This window comes from Triturus cristatus, chromosome 2_1, assembly GCF_964204655.1.
Source record: "Triturus cristatus chromosome 2_1, aTriCri1.1, whole genome shotgun sequence".
Classification (NCBI taxonomy): domain Eukaryota; kingdom Metazoa; phylum Chordata; class Amphibia; order Caudata; family Salamandridae; genus Triturus; species Triturus cristatus.
The window spans coordinates 684,047,320-684,071,031 of NC_140581.1; the positions used below are offsets into that span (position 1 = coordinate 684,047,320).

Here is a 23,712-nt window from a genome sequence, read left to right on the forward strand (position 1 = left end):
GGACCACCCTGTGTAATTCTTAAGGAATTAAGCCATGGTCCGAAGAGAATACTAGCTGAAAATGTTTTTTTAGACTAGAAAGAAGTATTTCACCCCTTACTCAATATCATCTTCCTTAGGATTGAATTGATGTTCTCCCAAATCTGTTGGGTTGTGTGTAAATAAACACGCGTGAAATTAATCTTGCAGTGAATCTTCAACCCCCGCATCGTTCACGTGTTTCTCTGCTGACAGAAAAAGGTTTAAGTCCTAAATAGTTATAGGTTTCACTTACTATGAAGGCCTCGATTATAAACTGTGTGGAGAAAGTTCCCCTTTCCACTGATTCCTAATGATGCAGAGTTTCTGCTCTGTCAGTGGTTTTAGGCTGCGTAGTGCAAGTTTGGTAATTCTCTTTTGGTTTTCTGCTCGCATTAAAATGGCTTGGGGCTGACCGCTTATTTTTTTCCACAAATCCGTGTTTACTACTTAACTTGAAAGCTTTCCTGGTTGACAACTTAGCGTTGCCGTTGGAGCATCTTGACTAACAGTTTATTATTAGTTGGTTTGCATTTATGTAAAGCAAGGAAGTGAAGCCAGACTTTTAATACCTAGGGTGGCAGCAGAAGGGACTTTACTTGAACTTGGGTGTATGTAGAGTAAGTTAACGTTCGATTTGTGGTTAAGTACAGAAGTTTGCATTTGACCTTTACGAAATGCAACCACTTATTACCCGCGTCTCTCGAGGAGAATTTTGAGGACATGTGGCATCGGGAACAAAAGGCAGCGGTTCAGAATTGGGACTGAAGCACATATTAAGAGGCTACAATGATTCACTGTTAGGTGCTTCTTCTACTGACTGAAAACAGTTGAATTTAAAACCTCGGGTCATCGAACGCAGCTACTAATTACAAACTGTTTATCGTAATCTACGCTCCGCCGTCGCACATATAAAATCGGTGAAAAGAGGGCTGCTTCTGTTACATTGAGGTGACCTTCTGTTGTATGAATATGACTTAGTTTATTATCTTTGTTTTGACATTGAACAGCTTGGTGCTGTTTATTTGGCACTACATAAAACCACATTTATGTATTTTATTGCGTGTCCTATTGTCACTCCCTGTTTTGCCAAGGCTGAATTGTTCATATGGAATGGCTAGTAATGGTGAGGCTCGTGTATTAGGTCGAGCCAGGGCATGCACTGCTCTTAGAGGCAGGCTCTTTTCAAGTATGTACATGAAACTCCGCCCACTCTCCATCCATATTTTTCATTGGCTTGTCTCATTACCCGCTGTAAACCGCGGCTTTTCATTGGTCAATAGGCTTAGTAGTCCCTTCTTAGTACTGCCTTGTCTCATTTTGTAACCTCCCATGAAGACAACCCCTGTTACCTGTTACTCGGTAGGCTTTAATTGCAGTCCGAGCACTATTTTCTCAAATAGCTGCGTCCTGCCTGCTGTTGCAGGAAGATGTCCTCTCTCCTAACGCTATTTAAAAACCTTTATAGTACAGGCGCCGAACGCTTGTGCAATGCAGTAGGTCTCTGTTAGAAAAACACTCCCACACCGGAAGGGTGGTGGTGCTCTCCCAGACATACACTGTGGTAGCTTGGCTCGAGGGGTCAGGCACCGTGCTAAGCATACGTCATACCCACACAATAACCATGCGTGCATCCGTTCCAAAAACGACACTACACCTTAAAAATTATACTGAAAATATATCTCTATCTTCTTTTCTCTTAGTTGCTGATTAAATAATAATACAATCACAGTACACAAGGCTTTTCCTGTGGAAGGGTGAGTCAAATAAATAATACTTCAACGATTCAATAAATAAGGTAGATCATAAATACTCAAGGCATAAATATAAGTGCATTACATAAAAGGCAATTAAATACTGCGAGACAAATACTGCGAGACAATAAATACTGTGAAACAATAAATACTGTGAAACAATAAATACTGTAAGGCAATAAATACTGTGAGGCAATAAATAGGACGAATACAATAAATACAGTGCTCTCAATAAATAATAAAAGCCAACAGTGACACTTGAAAATCAGTTCACATTCCTGAGGTACTATGGGATGATTTGACCCAATCCCAGCTTGTAGAGATTTGGATGGCCTGAGGGGTATACTCCCTGGCTTGGACAAGGCTGAGGCCTAAACTGAGGTAGATCAAGGGGGAATCTAGAGATCTGGCTCTCCCACACTACACAACCCCTCTGTATTAGTCTCAGCTCACCCCTGGCACTATCAAGCTGGTTCCAGCACCTCTCTAGCCTCTAGGATGGTCTCTTAGGGCTTCACAGGGCCTTAGGCGCCCTCTATTCCACTTACTGCCCTTTTTATGAAGTTCCGACGCCGCTGGAGTCGTGTCGACGCCGTGAGGCGGTTCCGGTTCGATGTCGGTGGCCTCGGCTCGATGACAGTTCTTGACGACGCCGGTAGGCGGTTCCGGTTCGATGTCGGCGGCCTCGGCTCGATGTTGACCTCCGTCGGGCAGTCTTGGCTCGATGTCGACTTCGGGCGGCTCCGGTTCGATGACGTCGGGCGGCCTTGGCTCGATGTCGACTTCGGGCGGCTCCGGTTCGATGACATCGGGCGGCCTTGGCTCGATGTCGACTTCCGGCAGCTCCGGAGTGCGATCTCCACTCCCGACCTCCGGTGCTCCTTTCCTCAGGTTCCGGCGACTCCGGAGTGCGACCTCCACTCCCGACCTCCGGCACGATTCTCTTCAGGTTCCGGCGACTCTGGAGTGCGATCTCCACTCCCGACCTCCGGCACACTTCACCTCGGTCTCCGGCGACTCCGGAGGGCGGACCTCACTCCCCCATCGACGCCGCACACTCGACCTCAGGTGACTTCCTCCTCGACCTCTGGTACTCTCCACGACCTCCGTCGGCGCCCTCTCTCGACCTCTGGCGGCTCCGGGTACGACGTCTGCTTTCCAGTCAGCGCCGCTTCTCCACCTCGGGCTCCAGGTCTCCAGGCTTCTCGACGTCGGACTTCAAGAAGTTACCAGTAACCAGGTCAGGAACTTGCTGTTCTTTACTTTTAAGGCCTGTTCCTGCTGTCCAGGTCCTTAAGATGGTTTCTCTTGCTTTCTCCCACACAGGGCTCCAGGCTGGGCTCAGTCAGCAGGGACTAGTATCAAGGGTGGGTTTCTGGACCCCACTCCAGGCACATGTTTCCACCCCTGTTGCCTCACTCCTTCCTCCTTCAGTTCTGTGCTCCTCTCTCTTCACCAGTCAGGTGCCAACTGCCAACTGCCAACCTGGAGATGCCTTCCCAACATTCTAAACCTGCCTCACACTGTCACAGGGTTCTGGAATGTTCTGGAAGGTGCTGGTAGGTTCCAGTGATGTCACAGGTGACAATGGGTGGCCACCATTTTGTGTTTCAGGCCCTCAGACAGAAGTTCCAGGGGTAGATAAAATGGCTCCCTTATTCCGCATCAATACTAAAAAGTCTGGTGGTTCCCAAAAAGGAAAAAATTCTAACAGGGTTTGAGGCAAAAGTGGGACAAAATAAATAATGATGAGGAGGGACCACCCAAAGGGCTGACGGGTCTAACACGCGTCCCCCCCCCAGCTGAAAGTGGGGAGAGCTACCCAACCCCTTGGGAGTTCTCATCACTAAGGCGGAAATACCTTGAGAGACCGTCTGCATTGGCGTGGTCCACTCCAGGCCGATGTTCCACCTGAAAGTCCATTCCCTGTAGGGAGATAGACCACCTCAACAACTTGGGATTCTCCCCCTTCATCTGCATCAGCTAACGAACTAGGAAGTGCGAGCCAAACAGGTATGGCCGCAACTTCTTCAGAGCCCATACCACTGCAAAGGCTTCTCGCTCTATTGCACTCCACTTCTGTTCCCTGGGAAGTAGTCTCCGGGATAGGAAGACCACGGGTTGATCCAGACCCTCTTCATTGAGTTGCGATAACACTGCCCCAATGCCATGTTCTGATGCATCTGTCTGGACAATGAACTTCTTGGAAAAGTCTGGGGCCCTTAAGACCGGGGCCTCGCACATGGCTTGCTTCAGCTTTACGAAGGCCTGCTGACAAGCCTCCGTCCAGACTACCCGTCGAGGTTGCTTCTTGGACGTAAGCTCCGTGAGGGGGGCCACGATGGTACCGTATCCCTTCACGAAGCGGCGGTAGTATCCGGTGAGGCCCAAAAATGCTCGGACCTGAGTCTGAGTCTTGGGGGGTTCCCAGGCCATGATGGCCTCGATCTTCGCCTGGAGGGGTTGCACCGCTCCCCTACCCACCAAGTGTCCAAGGTACACTACCGACCCCTGCCCGATCTGGCCTTGATCGTTAAACCAGCTTGTCTCAGGGCCTGGAGAACAGCTTGCAGGTGACGCAAGTGATCCTTCCAGCTGTTACTGAAGACGGCTATGTCATCCAGATAAGCAGCAGAGAAACTCTCCATTCCAGTGAGGATCTGGTTCACCAGACGCTGAAACGTGGCAGGTGCGTTCTTGAGCCCAAAGGGCATCACACAGAACTGGTAGTGGCCATTGGGCGTGGAGAAGGCTGACCTTTCCCTAGCTCCATCAGTCAAAGAGATCTGCCAGTACCCAGAAGTAAGGTCAAAGGTACTTAGATATTGGGCAGCTCCCAGCCGGTCAATCAATTCATCCGCCCTTGGGATCGGATGAGCATCAGTTTTGGTTACTGAATTCAGTCCCCGGTAGTCCACACAGAACCTCAGTTCCGGTTGGGCACCCGGTGGTGCATCTTTTGGTACTAACACCACCGGGCTGGACCAGGGGCTGCTGGAAGGTTCGATCACTCCTAGCTCCAGCATCTTAGTGACTTCACTGTTAATGCTGGCCTTCACCTTGTCTGACATCCGGTAGATCTTGAACTTCACAGGTGGGCTGTCTCCTGTGTCCACATCATGGACGCACAGGTGAGTCCTACCCGGAACAAGGGAGAACAACGAAGAGTACTGTCCCAGGACCTGGCGGCAGTCCTCTTGCTGTTCAGGAGTTAGAGATGGGGAGAGAATCACTCCCTCCACCGACCCATCCTTCTCTTGAGACGCAAACAAATCGGGGAGACGCTCGCTTTCCGCGTCCTCTGCTCCGTCAGTCACAATCATCAAAATGACTTCGGGCCTCTCGTGGTGGGGGTTTGAGGCGGTTGGCATGCAGCACCCGTAGCGGCTGACGAGGGGTCTTAAGATCCACCAAGTAGGTAGCCTTACCCTTCTTCTCCAATACCTCAAAGGGTCCTGACCAGCGATCCTGGAGGGCGCTAAGCTCTCCTGGTTCGATCACCCACACCTTCTGGCCAGGCTCCAACTCCACCGGGTGAGCGTTGTGGTCATACCACGCCTTCATTACTGCTTGGCTGGCTTCCAAGTTGTCAGAAGCTTGCTTCCACAACTTAGCCATTTGGCTTCGGAAGGCCAGCATGTAGCTCACCACGTCCTGGGGAAGCTTCCTGGGAGTTCTTTCCCATCCGTCTCTCACCAGGTTGAGAGGTCCACGTACAGGGTGCCCATACAAAAGCTCGAAGGGGCTGAAGCCCACTCCCTTCTGTGGCACTTCCCTGTAGGAAAACAATAGACAGGGTAGGAGGACGTCCCATTTCCTCCGCAGGCTTTCAGGCAGACTTCTGATCATGCCTTTCAAGGTTTTGTTAAACCTCTCCACCAGACCATTGGTCTGGGGGTGGTAAGGAGTTGTGAACCGGTAGGTCACTCCGCACTCCTTCCACATGGCCCGCATGTACGCTGACATGAAGTTGGTCCCCCTGTCGGACACAACTTCCTTGGGAAAACCCACTCTGGTAAAGATTCCCATCAGGGCCCTAGCCACAACAGGTGCTGTTATGGTCCTCAGAGGTATTGCCTCTGGGTACCGTGTGGCATGATCCACCAGAACCAGGATAAACCTGTGACCAGCTGTAGTAGGTGGATCTAACGGACCCACAATGTCGATGCCCACCCTTTCAAAGGGGGTGCTAACGACAGGAAGTGGTTCCAGGGGAGCTTTCAGCTTCAACCCTGTTTTCCCACTGGCTTGGCAAGACACACATGTCCGGCAGTAGGTGTCGGACGACACTTTCATCTGAGGCCAATAAAAGTGTGGGACAAGACGGGCGAAGGTCTTGTCTTGCCCCAGGTGTCCTGCCAATGGGATCTCGTGAGCCAACTCCAGAAGGAAGGCTCGATAACGTTGAGGGACTACCAAGGCTCGTGACGATCCATGTAGGGGTGCCTTGGGTTCACTGTAGAGGAGGCCATCCTCCCAGTAAACACTGTAGTTCCCTTCAACGTTCCCTGCTGCCTGGGCTTCGGCCTGTCTCCTCAGTCCCTCAAGGGTAGGGCACTCCTTCTGGCCCTGGCAGAATTCCTCCCTGGACGGGCCTCCCTCCACGTGCCACTCGGCCGGGATGGGTAGGTCCTCCAGTTCGGTGACATCCCCCACCGCAGACTCCTGGTCCACCACCTCCGGTGGCCTATCCGTCCTACGGGGGGCGGACGCCGAGGCAGGCTCCTCCTGTCCTCGGTTCTTCCCTTGACTGGCAGCTGGCTGGGCCTTTGTTCCAGGCTCCAGCCGAAACGAACTCCCTCTCCGGGTAGTCGCGGACCCTTTGCTCACACAGGCCCAGTCAGGTGTACCCAGTATCTCAGTATGAGTCCGGTATTCCACCTCTTTCCAAGCATTGTGCTCCATGTCATTCCCCAGCAGACAATCGACTGGCACGGCAGGGCTTACGGCAACTCGAAGTGAACCTGCAACCCCTTCCCATTCAAAGGGAACCTCGGCCACCGGATAGTGGCCCATTCTGCCGTCAGCCATCGCGGCAGGGTGGAGTACATCGGGAATCACCTGCTCTGGAGACACCAGTTGGCTACGCACCATAGTCATACTGGCTCCTGTGTCTCTCAGAGCCTCCCCCCTTTGGCCGTTGATGGTGACCCACTGCCCATACTTTATAGTATTTGCGGGCACCTGGATCTTAGGAACCATCTCCCGTTCTCCCAGGGACACTAAAGTGACACCCGCCCACTCCCTTCCCTTAATTAAAGGCATCTCCTCCCCGAGCACTACACTAGCTACTCCGGGGGCCTTTCCTCCAATGGGAGGGGGTGGTCGTTTTGGGCACTTCGCATCTCCCTTATAGTGTCCAACGCCACCGCACTCGAAGCAATGGACAACCCTTGGCTGCTGACTCTGGCCAGGATTAGGGTTTCGGGGTGGGTTAGCCCTAGGGGTGAATCCTGTTCCCTTACCTTGGAAATTATTTTGGGGGCCTTTGGAGAACTCCTTTTTCTTTTCCCCTCCCTCTTTCTTCTGGGGGGCGCCCTGTCCGGCCTTTTGAGTATCCCCTCCAGTCCCCCTTGTGGACACCCGGGTACTAGCCCAAATGTCCGCCTCCTCAGCAAGCTTCCGGAGATTGGTCAGCTTGCTATCCACCAGGTGCTGACGCAGTTCAGGGAAACATTTTTCGAGCAGGTGTTCCTTCAATACTAAATCAAACCACCCCTCGTAGTTCCTTACTTCACTGCCCTGAATCCAACCCTCTAATGCCTTCTTTGCATAATCCAGGAAGTCCACCCAATTCTGTGTGCCCAGTTTGTGGCTACCCCGGAACTTCTGTCTGTATTTCTCGGGTGTTAGTCCAAACTTTCGTATGAGCGCCACTTTCATGGTGGGGTAGTGGGTCTGCTCATCCTGCTCTAGGGCCAATAATGCATCCCTACCAGCTGGAGGCATGTACCTGTACAATCCCCCTCCCCAGTACTTCTCTGGAACCCCATGGGCCCTTAATGAGACCTCATAGGCCGCTAGCCACTTGGCAATATCGTCGCCCACACCATAGCTAGCCACTATGTCTTTCGGCAAATAGGGTTTGGGTTCCCTGGTGAACTCTCTTTCTTCGCTGCCACCATTAGGAATAGGGTGTGCCCCGGCTCGTAGGATCTGGAGATCTATCTCCCTTAACCTCAGCTCATGAGCCATCCTCTGTTCCTCCTTCTCTTTCTCCAGCCTTGCTAAGTCCCATGTGAGCTGTCTTTTCTCCCTCCGGTCTGTTAACTCCACTTCAGACAAGCCACCGCTAGAGGCACTGCTGCCCTTCCTAGAAAGTGTCCTGGGCCCGCTAACAGGTTCCCCACCTCAGGTTGGTACAAACCAGCTCCCTCACTGTCGGGCTCTCTATCCCTGTCCTCCTCCTCAGCCTTGCTTTCTTGTCGTGCCTCCCCCCCAAGCCCTCAAGCTGGTTTGGAGTGCACCCTTCTTTGCTCCTGGGGGACAATACACCCCCTCCCACTGACAAAACTCCCTGAGTTGGGCCACTGTGTATGTTTCTAAATTCTCCAGTACAAACTCCATCTTGCCCACTCAGGTCAGAGGACAGTTATTTGCAGAAGCTATGCAGGGGGGTACCTTTTATAATACCTCCTCCCACCACCAGAGTAAATTTGGAAAAACAAAAACTCACAATTAGGAAGGCCGCTTGGAGAACTCCCGGTGTAGGCCTATGGACTACCCACAGTTATTGTCGAGTATACGTAGGCACAGCTCTATCCCACCACTGAACACCAATTATGTTAGAAAAACACTCCCACACCGGAAGGGTGGTGGTGCTCTCCCAGACATACACTGTGGTAGCTTGGCTCGAGTGGTCAGGGGTCAGGCACCGTGCTAAGCATACGTCATACCCACACAATAACCATGCGTGCATCCGTTCCAAAAACGACACTACACCTTTAAAAATTATACTGAAAATATATCTCTATCTTCTTTTCTCTTAGTTGCTGATTAAATAAATAATAATACAATCACAGTACACAAGGCTTTTCCTGTGGAAGGGTGAGTCAAATAAATAATACTTCAACGATTCAATAAATAAGGTAGATCATAAATACTCAAGGCATAAATATAAGTGCATTACATAAAAGGCAATTAAATACTGCGAGGCAATAAATACTGTGCGACAATAAATACTGTGCGACAATAAATACTGTGAAACAATAAATACTGTAAGGCAATAAATACTGTGAGGCAATAAATAGGACGAATACAATAAATACAGTGCTCTCAATAAATAATAAAAGCCAACAGTGACACTTGAAAATCAGTTCACATTCCTGAGGTACTATGGGATGATTTGACCCAATCCCAGCTTGTAGAGATTTGGATGGCCTGAGGGGTATACTCCCTGGCTTGGACAAGGCTGAGGCCTAAACTGAGATAGATCAAGGGGGAATCTAGAGATCTGGCTCTCCCACACTACACAACCCCTCTGTATTAGTCTCAGCTCACCCCTGGCACTATCAAGCTGGTTCCAGCACCTCTCTAGCCTCTAGGATGGTCTCTTAGGGCTTCACAGGGCCTTAGGCGCCCTCTATTCCACTTACTGCCCTTTTTATGAAGTTCCGACGCCGCTGGAGTCGTGTCGACGCCGTGAGGCGGTTCCGGTTCGATGTCGGTGGCCTCGGCTCGATGACAGTTCTTGACGACGCCGGTAGGTGGTTCCGGTTCGATGTCGGCGGCCTCGGCTCGATGTCGACCTCCGGTTCGATGACGTCGGGCAGTCTTGGCTCGATGTCGACTTCGGGCGGCTCCGGTTCGATGACGTCGGGCGGCCTTGGCTCGATGTCGACTTCCGGCAGCTCCGGAGTGCGATCTCCACTCCCGACCTCCGGTGCTCCTTTCCTCAGGTTCCGGCGACTCCGGAGTGCGACCTCCACTCCCGACCTCCGGCACGATTCTCTTCAGGTTCCGGCGACTCCGGAGTGCGATCTCCACTCCCGACCTCCGGCACACTTCACCTCGGTCTCCGGCGACTCCGGAGGGCGGACCTCACTCCCCCGTCGACGCCGCACACTCGACCTCAGGTGACTTCCTCCTCGACCTCTGGTACTCTCCACGACCTCCGTCGGCGCCCTCTCTCGACCTCTGGCGGCTCCGGGTACGACGTCTGCTTTCCAGTCAGCGCCGCTTCTCCACCTCGGGCTCCAGGTCTCCAGGCTTCTCGACGTCGGACTTCAAGAAGTTACCAGTAACCAGGTCAGGAACTTGCTGTTCTTTACTTTTAAGGCCTGTTCCTGCTGTCCAGGTCCTTAAGATGGTTTCTCTTGCTTTCTCCCACACAGGGCTCCAGGCTGGGCTCAGTCAGCAGGGACTAGTATCAAGGGTGGGTTTCTGGACCCCACTCCAGGCACAAGTTTCCACCCCTGTTGCCTCACTCCTTCCTCCTTCAGTTCTGTGCTCCTCTCTCTTCACCAGTCAGGTGCCAACTCCAACTGCCAACCTGGAGATGCCTTCCCAACATTCTAAACCTGCCTCACACTGTCACAGGGTTCTGGAATGTTCTGGAAGGTGCTGGTAGGTTCCAGTGATGTCACAGGTGACAATGGGTGGCCACCATTTTGTGTTTCAGGCCCTCAGACAGAAGTTCCAGGGGTAGATAAAATGGCTCCCTGAATCCGCATCAATACTAAAAAGTCTGGTGGTTCCCAAAAAGGAAAAAATTCTAACAGGGTTTGAGGCAAAAGTGGGACAAAATAAATAATGATGAGGAGGGACCACCCAAAGGGCTGACAGGTCTAACAGTCTCATATTTGCGAGAGTTTAAGCTAATGTCATTTACAATGCCAATAGCTCAAACTCTCGTAAATGCGAGACCTATTGCAGTGTATATGCTTGTTTAAGTTGCATGCCAAACAAGCACTTGTTGAGGAGGAGCCTAGCGCGCAACCAAGATGGCCGCGTAGGCACAGGGCTCCCGAGGGCCTCCACAACTTCCCACGTCTATCCTGAATTTATCCTGATTCTCTCGACGGGCTTCTACAGGCGAACCTATGTGGAGGTGATACCTGTTGTCCAAATTCAAATCGGACATCAGGAACCGGAATAGCATCGACTCCAAGTTGGCGGCCTACTCCGGACCTTGCCCCGGACTCGAGTTGGCATGGTGCCCGGACAGAAAGTGAACAACAACGGCATGCAGGGCTTGGGCCGGTGCGCACCCCATACTTTCACTTTCGGTTTCGGGTCTCCTCGCTGCAACTGACTGAGGGGCCCTGGATTGTCTGCACACATTTATAGTGGGACGATTGGGTATCCTGCCTGCTCTTGGAAACTAGCCTGGACTACCCTTCGTGATCGCCGAGGCTCCCTAGATTGGCTCTCCGGGGATCGCTCATCGTGTTGGTGGCCGACACCCCTGGCGACCATCAGACAATGGCGGCTAGATTGGACGGAGATAAACAAAAATCCAAGATGACCAGGCGGGGAGCTCATACCCAAGCTAACAACATGAACCGCTATACTCAGTCAAAAGGATCTCCTAGTGGCCTGCATAAGTCACCGGAGAGACCCAAGGAAGGCCTGGGATCGTCCGCATAGTTAACATTGCAGGACGTCATGGGTGCCATCGATGAGATGAAAGCGGCGGTCGGCCAGCAATTCGACACGTTGGCCCATAAATTGGACACAGTTTTGATCGACGTTGAACTAGTCAGAGCGGACCTTTCAAAAACGAATGAAAAGGTCAAATCCTTGGGTCTGACGACGTAGAGTCTGGTAACGGACGTGTCTGACCTGCAAGCCGAGGTCTGTAATCTGCGGACGTCCTCTGATTTGTCTGTCCGTCGACTGGAGGATTTTGAAAGTAGGGCTCGGCGGAATAATGTGCGCATAATCGGGGTGCCGGAGAAATCGGAGGTCCCTGCGGCTGATCTCTTCGTGGAGGACCTCGTGATCAACCATCTCGCACCCAAAGGCTTGAGTAAATTCTTTGCGGTTGAGCGGGCCCATAGAGTTCCGGGTGGTAAGCCTAAACCGGGCGCTCCCCCACGGCCCATCATTGCCAGAATTTTTCATTTCAGGGACAGGGATGCTATACTGCAGGCCTCGCGGGTGAGTGGGCCAACGAAGTTCGAGAACACTCATATAAGTTTCTACCCGGACTTCACACAATTGGTCCAAAAGCAGCGACAGGAGTTCATGGGTGTTAAACGGCGCCTGAGAGACATGGACCTGAAATATGCGATGCTCTTTCCGGCCAGGTTGTGTGTTGAGTTCGAGGATCGGACGCATTTCTTCGATCGGCCGGAGGAGGTTGGAGATTGGCTTGATACCCTGCCTCAGCAACGACGTCGAGAGGGACAGACCGAAGGGAACAGAGTGGGCTTGGCCGGACAGGAATAGACTTTAGGTTCCTGGTGACTGACTATTGTGATGACCCTTCCATATTTTGGTCTGAGGTTTCTATTCAGTGCCTTATCCTTCAATGCCCGGGGGTTGTGGGGTGCTCAGTGAGGCTCTTTCCTCCTCTGGGTTTTCTTTTTGTAGAGTAGTTAATGCTAGGGCGACAGGCACACTGCAAGTTGGGGGGGCTACATGGGCTCATGCAGGGTGGGGGGAGTTGTAACGGGAAGGTGGGTGGGGAGGGGGGGAGTTGGGGAATGTTTGAATGTTCTACAAGGCAACGTCACGCTATACGACTGGTGGTCGGGATCGTGTTCTCTGGGGGGGGGGGGGGGAGTGGTGCGCGTGGTTGGGATGGGGGGGTAGGGGATTGAGAGTACTCTCGTGGAATGTGAATGGCCTGGGGGATAGGATTAAACGTGGAGTAGTGCTGCAGTTTTTGAAACGGCTGTCGCCAGATATTGTCTTTCTGCAGGAAACGCATCTAATTGGGAATTCTTGCCATGCTATGAATAGGCGGGGATATCGTCTTGTTGTGCATTCTGGTTTCACTTCTGGCTCGCGTGGGGTGGGCATCTTGATTAGAGCCTCTCTCCTGTTGGAGGTGGATGATGTGATCCATGATGATAGAGGGCGGTATGCTGCACTTGTAGGCCGATGGGAGGGCAGAACCATATCGCTCGTCTCAGTTTATGTCCCACCAGGATTGCAGACTGTAACTTTCGCTGATTTGGGGCGAATGGTCTTGGGACTCCCGGGGGGGGTTCTGGTGGTGGGGGGCGATTTTAACTCTGTCGTATCTGGCGGGGCGGATCATCACCCTCCCAGGGATCTCCCGGGGGCACAGGCCTGGCTGAGTGGGTTTATAGATACCCTCGGACTGATAGACTGCTGGAGACTAAAGCACCCGGGGCAGGCGCAATACACTTTCCACTCAGGGGCTCATGGGAGTTTATCGAGACTTGATTATGTCCTTATGCCGGCGGCCCAAGCTGTGATGATTAGGGAAGTACGACATCTGGCCCGGGGTATCTCCGATCACTCCCCACTACTGTTGCACATTGAGGTCACCCCCGGGGCTGAAGGGAGGGTGGTCTCGATTAACCCCTGGTATTTGCGTAATCCCAAAATCCGGGCGGACCTGGTCAAGTCTATTGAGCGCTATTTCACTGAGAACGTGGGGTCAGTATCCTCTGCTGTCTCATTATGGGAAGCCTTCAACACAGTGCTCCGTGGTAAGGCTCTTTCTCTAATTTCCCACTCCAAGAAAAGCAAGATTGAAGAGGTGGTTCGCCTCGAGAACGACATTGCCAAGTTGGAGGGGGACCTGGAGCTGGGTGTCACGAATGGTAAGTTGCATGTTCTCAGTCTCAAGCAGCTTGACTATAGGGCGCTGGTTACTGATGCTGCCAAAGAGATGAGTAGAGAGCAACAGGGGCGCTTATACGATGTGGGGGATAAGGCTGAAAAATTGATTGCATGGTTGGACAAGAAGGAGAGAGCGAGTCGAGTGGTGCCGGTTATTGAGAGAGCGGATGGCGTGCGTGTGACTGATCCTGTGGAAATTGTTGAATGTTTTGCGACTTATTTCCGCGACGTATATTCTCCAGTCTCGAATGGCCTTGAGGAGGACTCTCATCTGTTGCTGAGAGATATAGTGTTGCTGTCTTTGTCAGAGGCGGATAGGGTACTGATGGATGCGACGTTGTCGCCTGATGAGATTGATTTGGCTATTCGCTCGGTCGCTTCTGGCAAGGCCACGGGTCCCAATGGCCTTCCCATTGAACTGTATAAACTGCGCCCGGACAAGATGGCGCCCCATCTCTGCGACATGTTCCTTGAGGCACGTGACGTGGGCTCCCTCCCCTATGATCAGCGTCTCGCTACCATAGTCGTGATCCACAAGGAGGGGAAGCCGCGGGATCGGTGTATTTCTTACAGGCCCATCTCATTATTAAATGCTGAGCCTAAAATTCTTGCTAAGGTTTTAGCTAATCGTCTGGTCAGGGTCGTTGGCGACTTGATCCATCCGGACCAGTCCGGCTTCATACCTCACCGAAATACGGCTCTGAACCTGAGGCGTCTTCATGGAGTGCTCGCCAGAGTGGAGTACATACGTGAACCGGCCGTTTTGGCGTCCTTGGATGCCACTATGGCGTTTGATACCCTAGAATGGCCGTATCTTTGGGCGGCGCTCGCGAAATTTGGTTTTGGCCCCGGGTTTATCGGTTGGGTGAAGTTGCTGTATGAGGAACCGTTGGCTCAGGTAGTTGTGAATGGCAGTGTCGGCACCCTTCGGGTTGGGAAGAGGCACGCGGCAGGGTTGTCCGCTGTCGCCCCTCCTCTTTGCACTTGCCTTGGAACCTCTGGCTGCCTGGTTACGATGGGAACCCTCATTGTGGAGAGGTGTAGCTCACTGGTTGGAGGTGGCAGATCCGTAAGCAGAGAATCGGCCAGGGACCAGGGTTCAATTCCCGACGTGGCAGGGTCATGGACCAGGGTCAAAACGGACTCAATAATTCTCGCCTCGGTACCTACTCTAACCAGGAACACACTCGGCAACTCTGGGCATTAAGCTTGCCTCATCTTTACAACGGCCCCCCACAGACGCCGAGGATGCCTGGTTTCACCTTGGAGATACCCAGAAAGGGACCATCTCTCAGGGATAGCCAGGACGGGTTCCCCAGCGGTCTATAGCGCCGGGACACTTCCGAGTATCTGTGCGCTGTATAAATGAAAATAACATAACATTGCGTGGCATTAGGTGGACGCCTGAATTTGAGGACCGCATCTCTCTTTATGCGGACGATATTCTCCTGTACCTCACATCTCCCCGGCAGTCTTTGATAGTACTGGTCGATGTTCTGAACTCATTTGGTCGCAACTCCGGCTTGGTCATTAACTGGGCCAAGTCATGCGTCTATGTTCTCTCTGGGGACGCTCCTCTCCTTCCGCGTGGCTGCCCTATCCAGATTTCGCAGTCAGGTTTTAAATACCTGGGAGTGTTCATAACTTTGGACCCTGTGGCCCGTTATGAGCGGAACCTACTCCCCCCCACTCCAACGACTGAGGGCCGACGTCTCGAGGTGGCGACTGCTTCCGCTTTCGCCGCTCGGACGCGCGGCGTTGTTTAAAATGATGTCGCTGCCACGATTCCTGTATGCACTGCAAAATACACTCGACGTCATACCGGCCCGCTATTTCCGTGAGGTGGAGAGCTTGCAGAGGCGGTTGTTTTGGGACGGGCGATCCCGAATCGCTCTCACAAAATTGACACTCCCTTGGTATGATGGAGGTATCGCACTCCCCGATATCAAGCGATATTATTGGGCGTCCCAATTGGCGGCGGTGAACCACGGGATGTACGGACCGGCCCTGAACCCGGCGTTCGAGATGGATAAAATGTTATTGCCTGGGGGGGATTGTAATAGAGCATATGTAAGGTGAGTGACCTTTGGGTGAAAGGGGAGTTTAAAACGTTTGACATGCTGAAAGCGGAATATAAGCTAAGCGACAGGGAGTATTTCCGGTATGCTCAGGTCCGTCATGCGTTGTGCTCGGTTTTCCCTGATGGTACTGCTATCCCGGAAAATTCCCCGCTGGAGGACAGGGTGCTCGATGGCTACGTGCCTGACAGCACAATCTCCTTGATCTATAAGAAGCTTATCAACGATCGGGCGGATCTGTTGACCCGCTTGAGTGAGATCTGGGTGGCTGACGGTTTGGAATTAGATGATGAGGACTGGGTCTCGGCAATAGCCTCCCTGCGGGAGGTGGCAATTCCGGCCCGCCTTCGGTTCGTACAACTAAAGATACTCCATAGAGTGTATGTCACTGGTCCCCGCCTGATGCGCATGGGTTTTTCCGTGGATGGGATGTATAAGCGTGGCTGTGGTTCGCTGGGTACTTTCCTTCACGTTATATGGGAATGCCCTGAGGTGGCGCTCTTTTGGCATCGAGTGCATGCGGTAATGGAAGAAGTCACTCACATTGCTCTGCTTCCAGAAGCTAGGAGATGCCTGCTGAATGTGTGGGAGCCAAACGATTATAATGTGGCGCAGACGCGGTGGGCGACTCTGGGAAATATGGTGGCTAACCGTAACATTGCCCAGTTATGGGGTTCCCAGAGGCCGCCCACTGTCTCGGTGTGGAAGGAGAATATGGATTGGTGCATGTTTAGAGAAAAGACGGTGTATGTAGCGAGAGGCAAGCCGAGAAAATGGACTGGGGTATGGGGTCCGTGGAACGCTTATCGCGGAGACATCTGTGCCCCTCCTCTGGCTGTTGTATTAGATGTCCCTATGTCCCCGAAGCTGAACATTCCTCGTCTGTTAGGTTACGAGTGAGTTACAGTTTGATTGTTCCTCTGTTCCCGGGCCCCCCCCCTCCCCTCTCTGCCGCTGGTCGTTGATTCCCTACCCCGGGGAGCGCGTCCTGACATTTACAATGCCTATTGCCTTGCTGTGCGTAATGTTTCTTCGTTTTAAAATTGAAAACTGAAACCGTATTTAATATTGTCACTCAACTATTGCTTTTGCCTTCACTGGGAGCGATGATGGACTGACGGGCTCCTCGGATTGACCAATCTGTAGAACGGTGAATGATACGTCTCATGCTAATTAGCGGCCGGCCCAAAGGGTTGTAGGCCCATGTCTGTAACTCCTTGAAGTCAAATAAAGGTTTCTTTAAAAATAAAAATAAAAACAAGCATGTGTTGCTGCCTCTGGCCAAGTCTGACCCACATTGTAGAGTTTGTATTCTTCCTTTTATCCATCAAATATCCATTAAGTTGAATTTGGTATATTGACGGTGACTTTATGATGCAGGCCACCCCACTTAACCACTTTTTGTCATATTAGGCTAATTACTTATATTCTCTTGATGTTAAAAAGGGCAGTATTTTGCGTGAAATATGTTTAAGTGGTTATGTCTGACATCAAGATACGCTCACTTTTGCTTGAAAAAATAATATAGTCTGCTGAAATTAATGAAATGCTCAAAGCAAAGTCCTAGACTTTTTAAATGTTGGTGACCAAAAATGTCAATTGTATTTTAAATTTAGATTATTATTATTATTTTTTTTTAAACATACAATACATTACAGTAATGATACTGATAGAAGTCCGTCAGTTATTGACGTCCTTTTCTGGCACTTCCTCTAAAGCTAGATTTAAAAAAAAATCACAGTTAAATATCTGTGCAAGTATCTTAGAAATTTATATTCTGTCTTATTATTACTGGCTCTCTAAAAGCTGTATTGGCAACAATATTCTGCAAGCAGTCACCCCACCCAAATCATTAATTGATATGTCTAACCAGTGCACCCACAGCTTTATCAGGGTATTCCTTGTACCAGTATGTACCTTGGAACAGATTTCATTGAATCGTGCTGAGCATTCCCAGTGATCTACTTCACAAAGGCTGTCTTACAGGCCAAATCTGGTTTGTTAGACCAAAGTCTATACCGTTTTGACTTACTTGTGCTGTTTAGCAAGTAAAACATTTTTCATGAATGGTGCGGCACATTGAATTGGCAATGCAAGTTGTAGCTGTTGTAGGAAATGCCTCTTGGTAGTAAATTAGAGAGGGGAGTTAATTTAGTCCCGATTACTTTCAGCATTGTCTGTCACTGTTAATGTAAAGCGAACCCAGTGATCGGGCCTTTGTGGGTGTTTTTTTGAGTGGTGCTGAGATTTTGTCCATGACCTTTGTACATGCAAGGCTTGTATTTGTGTTTTTGTCGTACCTCTTTCTAATATTTTAGCTAAGTATTGTTTCACACTGTAAGCTTAATGTTGATATTAGTTCTATACTCCCAATCCTTAAAACAAAATAAACCTAATAAAATAAGTGTTGCATAATTTGTATTTTTTTAAAACATGATTGTCTGATTTATTCACACGAGTTGACCTTTAGTATCCTAATTGTGCTTTTTTTTTTTTTTAGGTAACACTGCCCTGCATGACTGTGCGGAATCTGGAAGTTTGGACATCATGAAGATGCTTCTCAAATATGGAGCGAAAATGGAAAAAGATGGTTACAGCATGACACCACTTCTCTCTGCTAGCGTCACTGGTCATACAAACATTGTGGATTTCCTGACACAACACCCAAAGACCAGCACTATCGAGCGTATCAATGCCTTAGAGCTGTTAGGGGCTACCTTTGTGGACAAGAAACGTGACCTCCTGGGGGCTTTAAAGTATTGGAAAAGAGCAATGGAAATGAGGTATAGTGATAGGACTAACATCATCTGTAAACCTACGCCACAAACCTTAGTAATGGCTTACGATTATGCAAAGGAAGTAAATACTGAGGAAGAGTTGGACAACCTTATTGCAGACCCTGATGAAATGCGGATGCAGGCCCTGTTGATCAGAGAGCGTATTCTTGGCCCCTCCCATCCAGATACATCATACTACATAAGATACAGAGGTGCTGTCTACGCAGACTCTGGGAATTTCAAGAGATGTATTAACCTTTGGAAATACGCTTTGGATATGCAACAAAATAACTTGGATCCCTTGAGCCCCATGACTGCCAGTAGTTTGCTGTCTTTTGCTGAACTCTTTTCTTTCATGTTACAGGACAGGGCAAAGGGCCTACTGGGTACTACTGTTACGTTTGACGACCTTATGGGAATACTGTGTAAAAGTGTCCTCGAAATAGATCGGGCTGTCAAGCAAACTCATTGCCCCCCAGACCAAATACAGTTAAACAAAGCTCTCTCTATAATTTTGCACTTAATCTGTTTGCTGGAAAAAGTCCCATGCAGCCCAGAACAGGACCATATAAAAAAACAGAACATCTACAGGTTTCTTAAGCTGCATCCAAGAGGAAAGAATGACTTCAGTCCCCTTCATCTTGCAGTTGACAAGAACACCACATGCGTGGGGCGCTATCCTGTTTGTAAATTCCCCTCTCTACAAGTGGCCGCTATTTTAGTTGAATGTGGGGCAGATGTGAATGTTAGAGACGCCGATGATAACAGCCCTCTTCATATTGCTGCCCTTAACAACCATCCAGACATCATGAATCTCCTCATCAAGTCTGGTTCGCATTTTGACTCCACAAACTCTCAAAATCAAACTGCAAGTGATTTGCTAGACGAAAAGGAGATAGCAAAGAATTTAATTCAGCCCATTAATCATACCACACTACAGTGTCTTGCTGCCCGTGTGATAGTCAAACACAATATATTTTATAAGGAAGAGATCCCCGAAAAACTGGAGGACTTTGTTTTGCTTCATAGATGATGGCTGCCTGGAGAGTATAAGTTGGTGGCTGACTGTTTCCTTCTCAAGCACTATTGATCAGATACACCAGCGTTTGTTCAGTTTGCCTCATGCACACATTGGCTCTGACATACTTTGCATCAGTTTGCATACTCTGCTGCCCAATATTTAATGTGACCATGCCACATTCAAAATTTTGTTATGTGTATTGCTCAGAAATGTTATGCCCTATTCCAGCTCTTTAATTTGTCTTGCCAAAGGCACGTTTATGCTACAATTGTGGGTGGTTGTGTGTTTTTTTTTTTTTTTTTTGAGTTTTTTTCTTTTTTTCCGGTTCAAACTACACACCTCGCTGGTCTGTAGATTTATATATATTTTTTTAAGTATAGTTGGGCCGTTTCTTTCTTCCCCCGCTCGTATATTTTAACCCCAAATTTTGTTTAAATGGACCACTGCTCAAATGTACGTGCTTTATGAAGTGTTGATGTTGCAATTACCATAAGTGCTTTAACTTCTCTATGCACTGGCTCAGACATGACTGTTGTGTGGCAACATATTTCTATGCAGCAGCTTAGACCACTTCAACTGAAACACTGTTTTTGTTGTTTTTTTTGTTGGAGCTTTTGTTTTCTGGGAAGACTTCAGTTTCACAGTATTGAGTTATACGAAATTTTTGACATGGCGCACTAAATCTGGGAAAAGTGTCTGTTATTGGTTACAATACTACTTTCACCCTCCTGAAATTTGAGTCCTTAGAATGCATTCTGCAGCAAAACGAAGGGTACTTTTATTGAAAACCAGTCCTTCCGCTTGTGCTGACGCAGTTCAGAGTGTGATGAGATGTTCTAGAGTTTGCTCAATTTGAAATGTAGTCGCACAATTTACAATAAAAACACAGAAATCCAAAAGCCATTACCCAATATTATTTTTACTAGGAGCAGAACAGAGCATGTCGGTGTCCTGGTGCTTTGCCAGACTAGAATTAATCTAATTGTGTATCGCAGTAACTGGTCATAACTATGACATCAAACATTGTGACCGTGCCATCCTTTCAGTTTTGAATTAATTTGGAAGATCTGCATGCATTATATCCATTTTTTCTGTCCGCTAATCAGAAAAAAATCTAGGCTCTGTCATGTACATCTTGCTTTATAGGTATCATTTTCAGTGTATGCACAATAGCTTTGCTGTTGTGACAGAAAGGGCTCTTTTTGACTTGATAAAACGTAAGTGAAAGAATAGAAATGAGAAATATTCAGGTAATGAGTGTATTGCAGCACTTTATTGTTGATTCCAAATAACATTTATTATGGTATATTAGCCAGGCACATGTCTTAATTAAAATGTTCTCAATTTAAGTTATGCTCTTGTTTCAGTTATTCATATTGTCATATGTAAAGCCGAAGTCTTACGCAAGTAGAACGTTACATGAATTGGTGCTTTTTTTTCTTTGCTGTTTTCTTTCAGAACTGCAGTCCTGGAAATGCACTTCATGCACAAAAGATTTGAACGCATACAGATTCCAGCTAATGTATTTGTATTTTTCAGTAAGTTTAAGTTCCATTAAGTTGCAAAGATCTCGTTCCGCCTATCGCCTTCTTAATTTGAAGCCACAGAAACTGATTTTGTTGATTTCAGCAGATGCTAAATTGCCTGACTCATTTTGTGTATTAAATCTCAGTAATGTTGAGCCAGAGAAGTACTCCTTTGGAAAGTCTTTATCCCAGGTTTTCTGACTGGTGCACTACATCCAGGAAGAGGTGGTCTGTTAAACATCTAACAGGTCTCTTGATCACTGAAGGAGGGTGGATTCTGGGCGGAAAAGGCTCTTGCAGCAAGTGCAGCCAAGAGTACCACACTTCATGGCTCATATTTGAGAACTTGCAGCCAAAATTATTGATTTTCTGTAGCATCCGCTTCACCCAACGTCCTGACTACTAATGACTGTGATCAGGTATTTTTAAGGTCGGGAGCCACCTGTGGCTGTAAACACACATTATCTAGATTGCAAGGCTTGGAGACAGTTAATAGTGTTCCAGAATCAAGGCAAACAGCGGGACGTTATCCCGACGCTGAAGTGAAATGGGAAAAACACTTTTTCCTTCAATGAGTCTTAAAACCTGAGATGTAAACTACCTTTGGGTGTGGGATGCTGCCAGTTTGGGAAACAGTGGGGGGCAGCTTCTCTGCTGGGCAGCATAGCCTTTTGCTGTTCGTCAGTCGCATAGCTCTTGCGTTGTGTAAAGATATTCCTAGGCCATTGAAAGCCAGCCGAGGCAGGCTCCTTTAACTGTTAAGTGCCTCTGACCTGCTGTGCATTTTTCTTAGGCCAGTTGAATTAAATCACCTGGTTAGAAGATTAAAGTGTTTATCTTATTTTCGTGGGGGAGGAGGGAGTCCTTTATGGTAAGTCTGGGCCAGCCAGAGCACAACTTTCTTTAAAAACTCTGATCATCTTCCAGTCGGAGGGAATGCTTCTAGGTTTACTACCCATTTTGAAGCCTATTCTGGAATGCAAAGCCAAATCTATTCCAGCTGGTTATTGGAGTTCACCTAGACTCAATTAGCAACCTAGCAAGAATTGGCCAAGCCGATGGGTCTCACCTATGCAAGAGCTATTGGCTTTGCCAATGTGTTTCAGACATATTGTGCACCAGCATGGGCTGCTGTTCAGCATGGCTAAAAATTAGTGTGGTAGAGCAAGGGTCACAGAGCGGAGGGTTTTAGAGTGCCATGGAGTAGTGTCGTAACGTGGAATGGCATAGAGGGGCATAGAGTAGTGTGAAGGAGTGTCGTAGAGTTGAGTGGTGTGGAGGGGCATATAGTGGAGGGACTTGGTGTCAGAGTTGAGTATGCATGGTGTGGTAGTGCCATTACAGACAACACATTTTCAATTGAAATGATCTATGCATGTGCACAGACCTACAGGTTTATTGATAAAACTATACAGCACACAAACGATGTGTAGAAATGTCTTCACCTAGTGTATTGATTTATTTTTCACATTCAAATATTCAGTTCATAGACTTTATTCGGGCAACTTAATACCCATAAAAGCACAACATCTTAACAAAAAATAAATAGCAAAATGGAAGATTGACAGTACACAATGATCAAACATTTATAGTAATATAGCTATAACAATTAATAAATTTGACATATTAAAAAGAAGCTTCGAATATTTGTTTCCAGCACACTTGAGAATTAGAAAAGTGTTTCATTTGTGCTTACCTAATCTTTACATATTTTGAAATATTTGCACAGTTCACTTAGACATTTACATTTTGTTATGTGATAGAAAAAAAGCCTTTAGGAACAAAAATTAATTTGAAGACCATTAGAAGTAGCGTCGAGGCAGGGAGGGCAAATGAAAAAGAGAAAAAAAGCCATCTCTCGTCACTCTCCCCAGATTGTCAAAGCGCCTAACTATGAAGTCATAGAAGTAAACACCGAGCTCCTTCAGAAGACCGAGCCTGACATTTGACCGCCATCTTTGAATGCACTGCAAATGTGAAAAGATTAGAAAAAAATGTAAAAGGCTTGTTTACAGAAAGCAAGCTCTTTGGAAGAATTCAGTCAACAGGTTATGCTCCACGGGATGGACGAACTCAAGCTGGACAGCCTAAAATAAATAAAACCAGCTAATAGAATGTAAGCAAACGAGTGCTACAAACGAAGCCAATGTTTAGCAATGGGTGGAATGCATTCCTAGGTCGACTGTCCAAATGTCCCCAAAAAGTAGGTGACCAGGTGCGCCGCTAGATGGTTTTAAAAGTATTTTTCGAATATGGGAATCTGCATAAAGAGTGAGTAATTCTCAACTGGGAGGTGCGTTTTTTTTGCCTTTTAAACAATGCTGCAAGTTTTTACAGACTAACTCTGGGCCACAGGCTCTTATATAAATACAGCGATAGCTCTATAGTTGGTAATCATTCTTACAGATTGGCATGGAGTGGCCCCTATCTAAACGTACATGCTGAACAAAGAACCGATGAGAGAAGTTGTGAATGATCTGATCGTATGCTGCTATTCTAGTCATCCCATTCTCCGTATCAACAGATTAACAAGTTATTCTTTAGTTAGATTTTCTCTCATTGCCAAGTAGGCCTTCTGTGGCTTCCAAATACCTCTGGTTCATAAACTGGGTGGTAGAGAGGACAGAACTGAATATTATGTGGCAGTAATGTAATTGCAATCTACTGTACACAATGACCGATGAGGGAAGGCGTCTGTCACACCACGTTGCTGGTCTTGGCTAACAACTGCTCTGTAGTGTGCCTTCGCTTTGGAAATTGAATACCCTTCATAAAGTA

General features: G+C 48.6%; 1 protein-coding gene across 3 annotated transcripts in view; it reads left to right on the top strand.

Annotated features, from left to right (window-relative positions):
- The window catches only part of FEM1C (fem-1 homolog C), a 76,974-nt gene extending 56,217 nt beyond the window's left edge, over positions 1-20,757 (top strand). For all 3 annotated transcript variants that reach the window (XM_085632620.1, XM_085632619.1, XM_085632621.1), the window contains exon 3: positions 18,111-20,757. In XM_085632620.1, coding sequence (XP_085488746.1) covers positions 18,111-19,420 — 1,310 coding nt within the window. In that variant the 3' untranslated portion in view covers positions 19,421-20,757. The remainder of the gene's footprint in view (positions 1-18,110) is intronic.
- Positions 20,758-23,712: the final 2,955 nt, after the last annotated feature.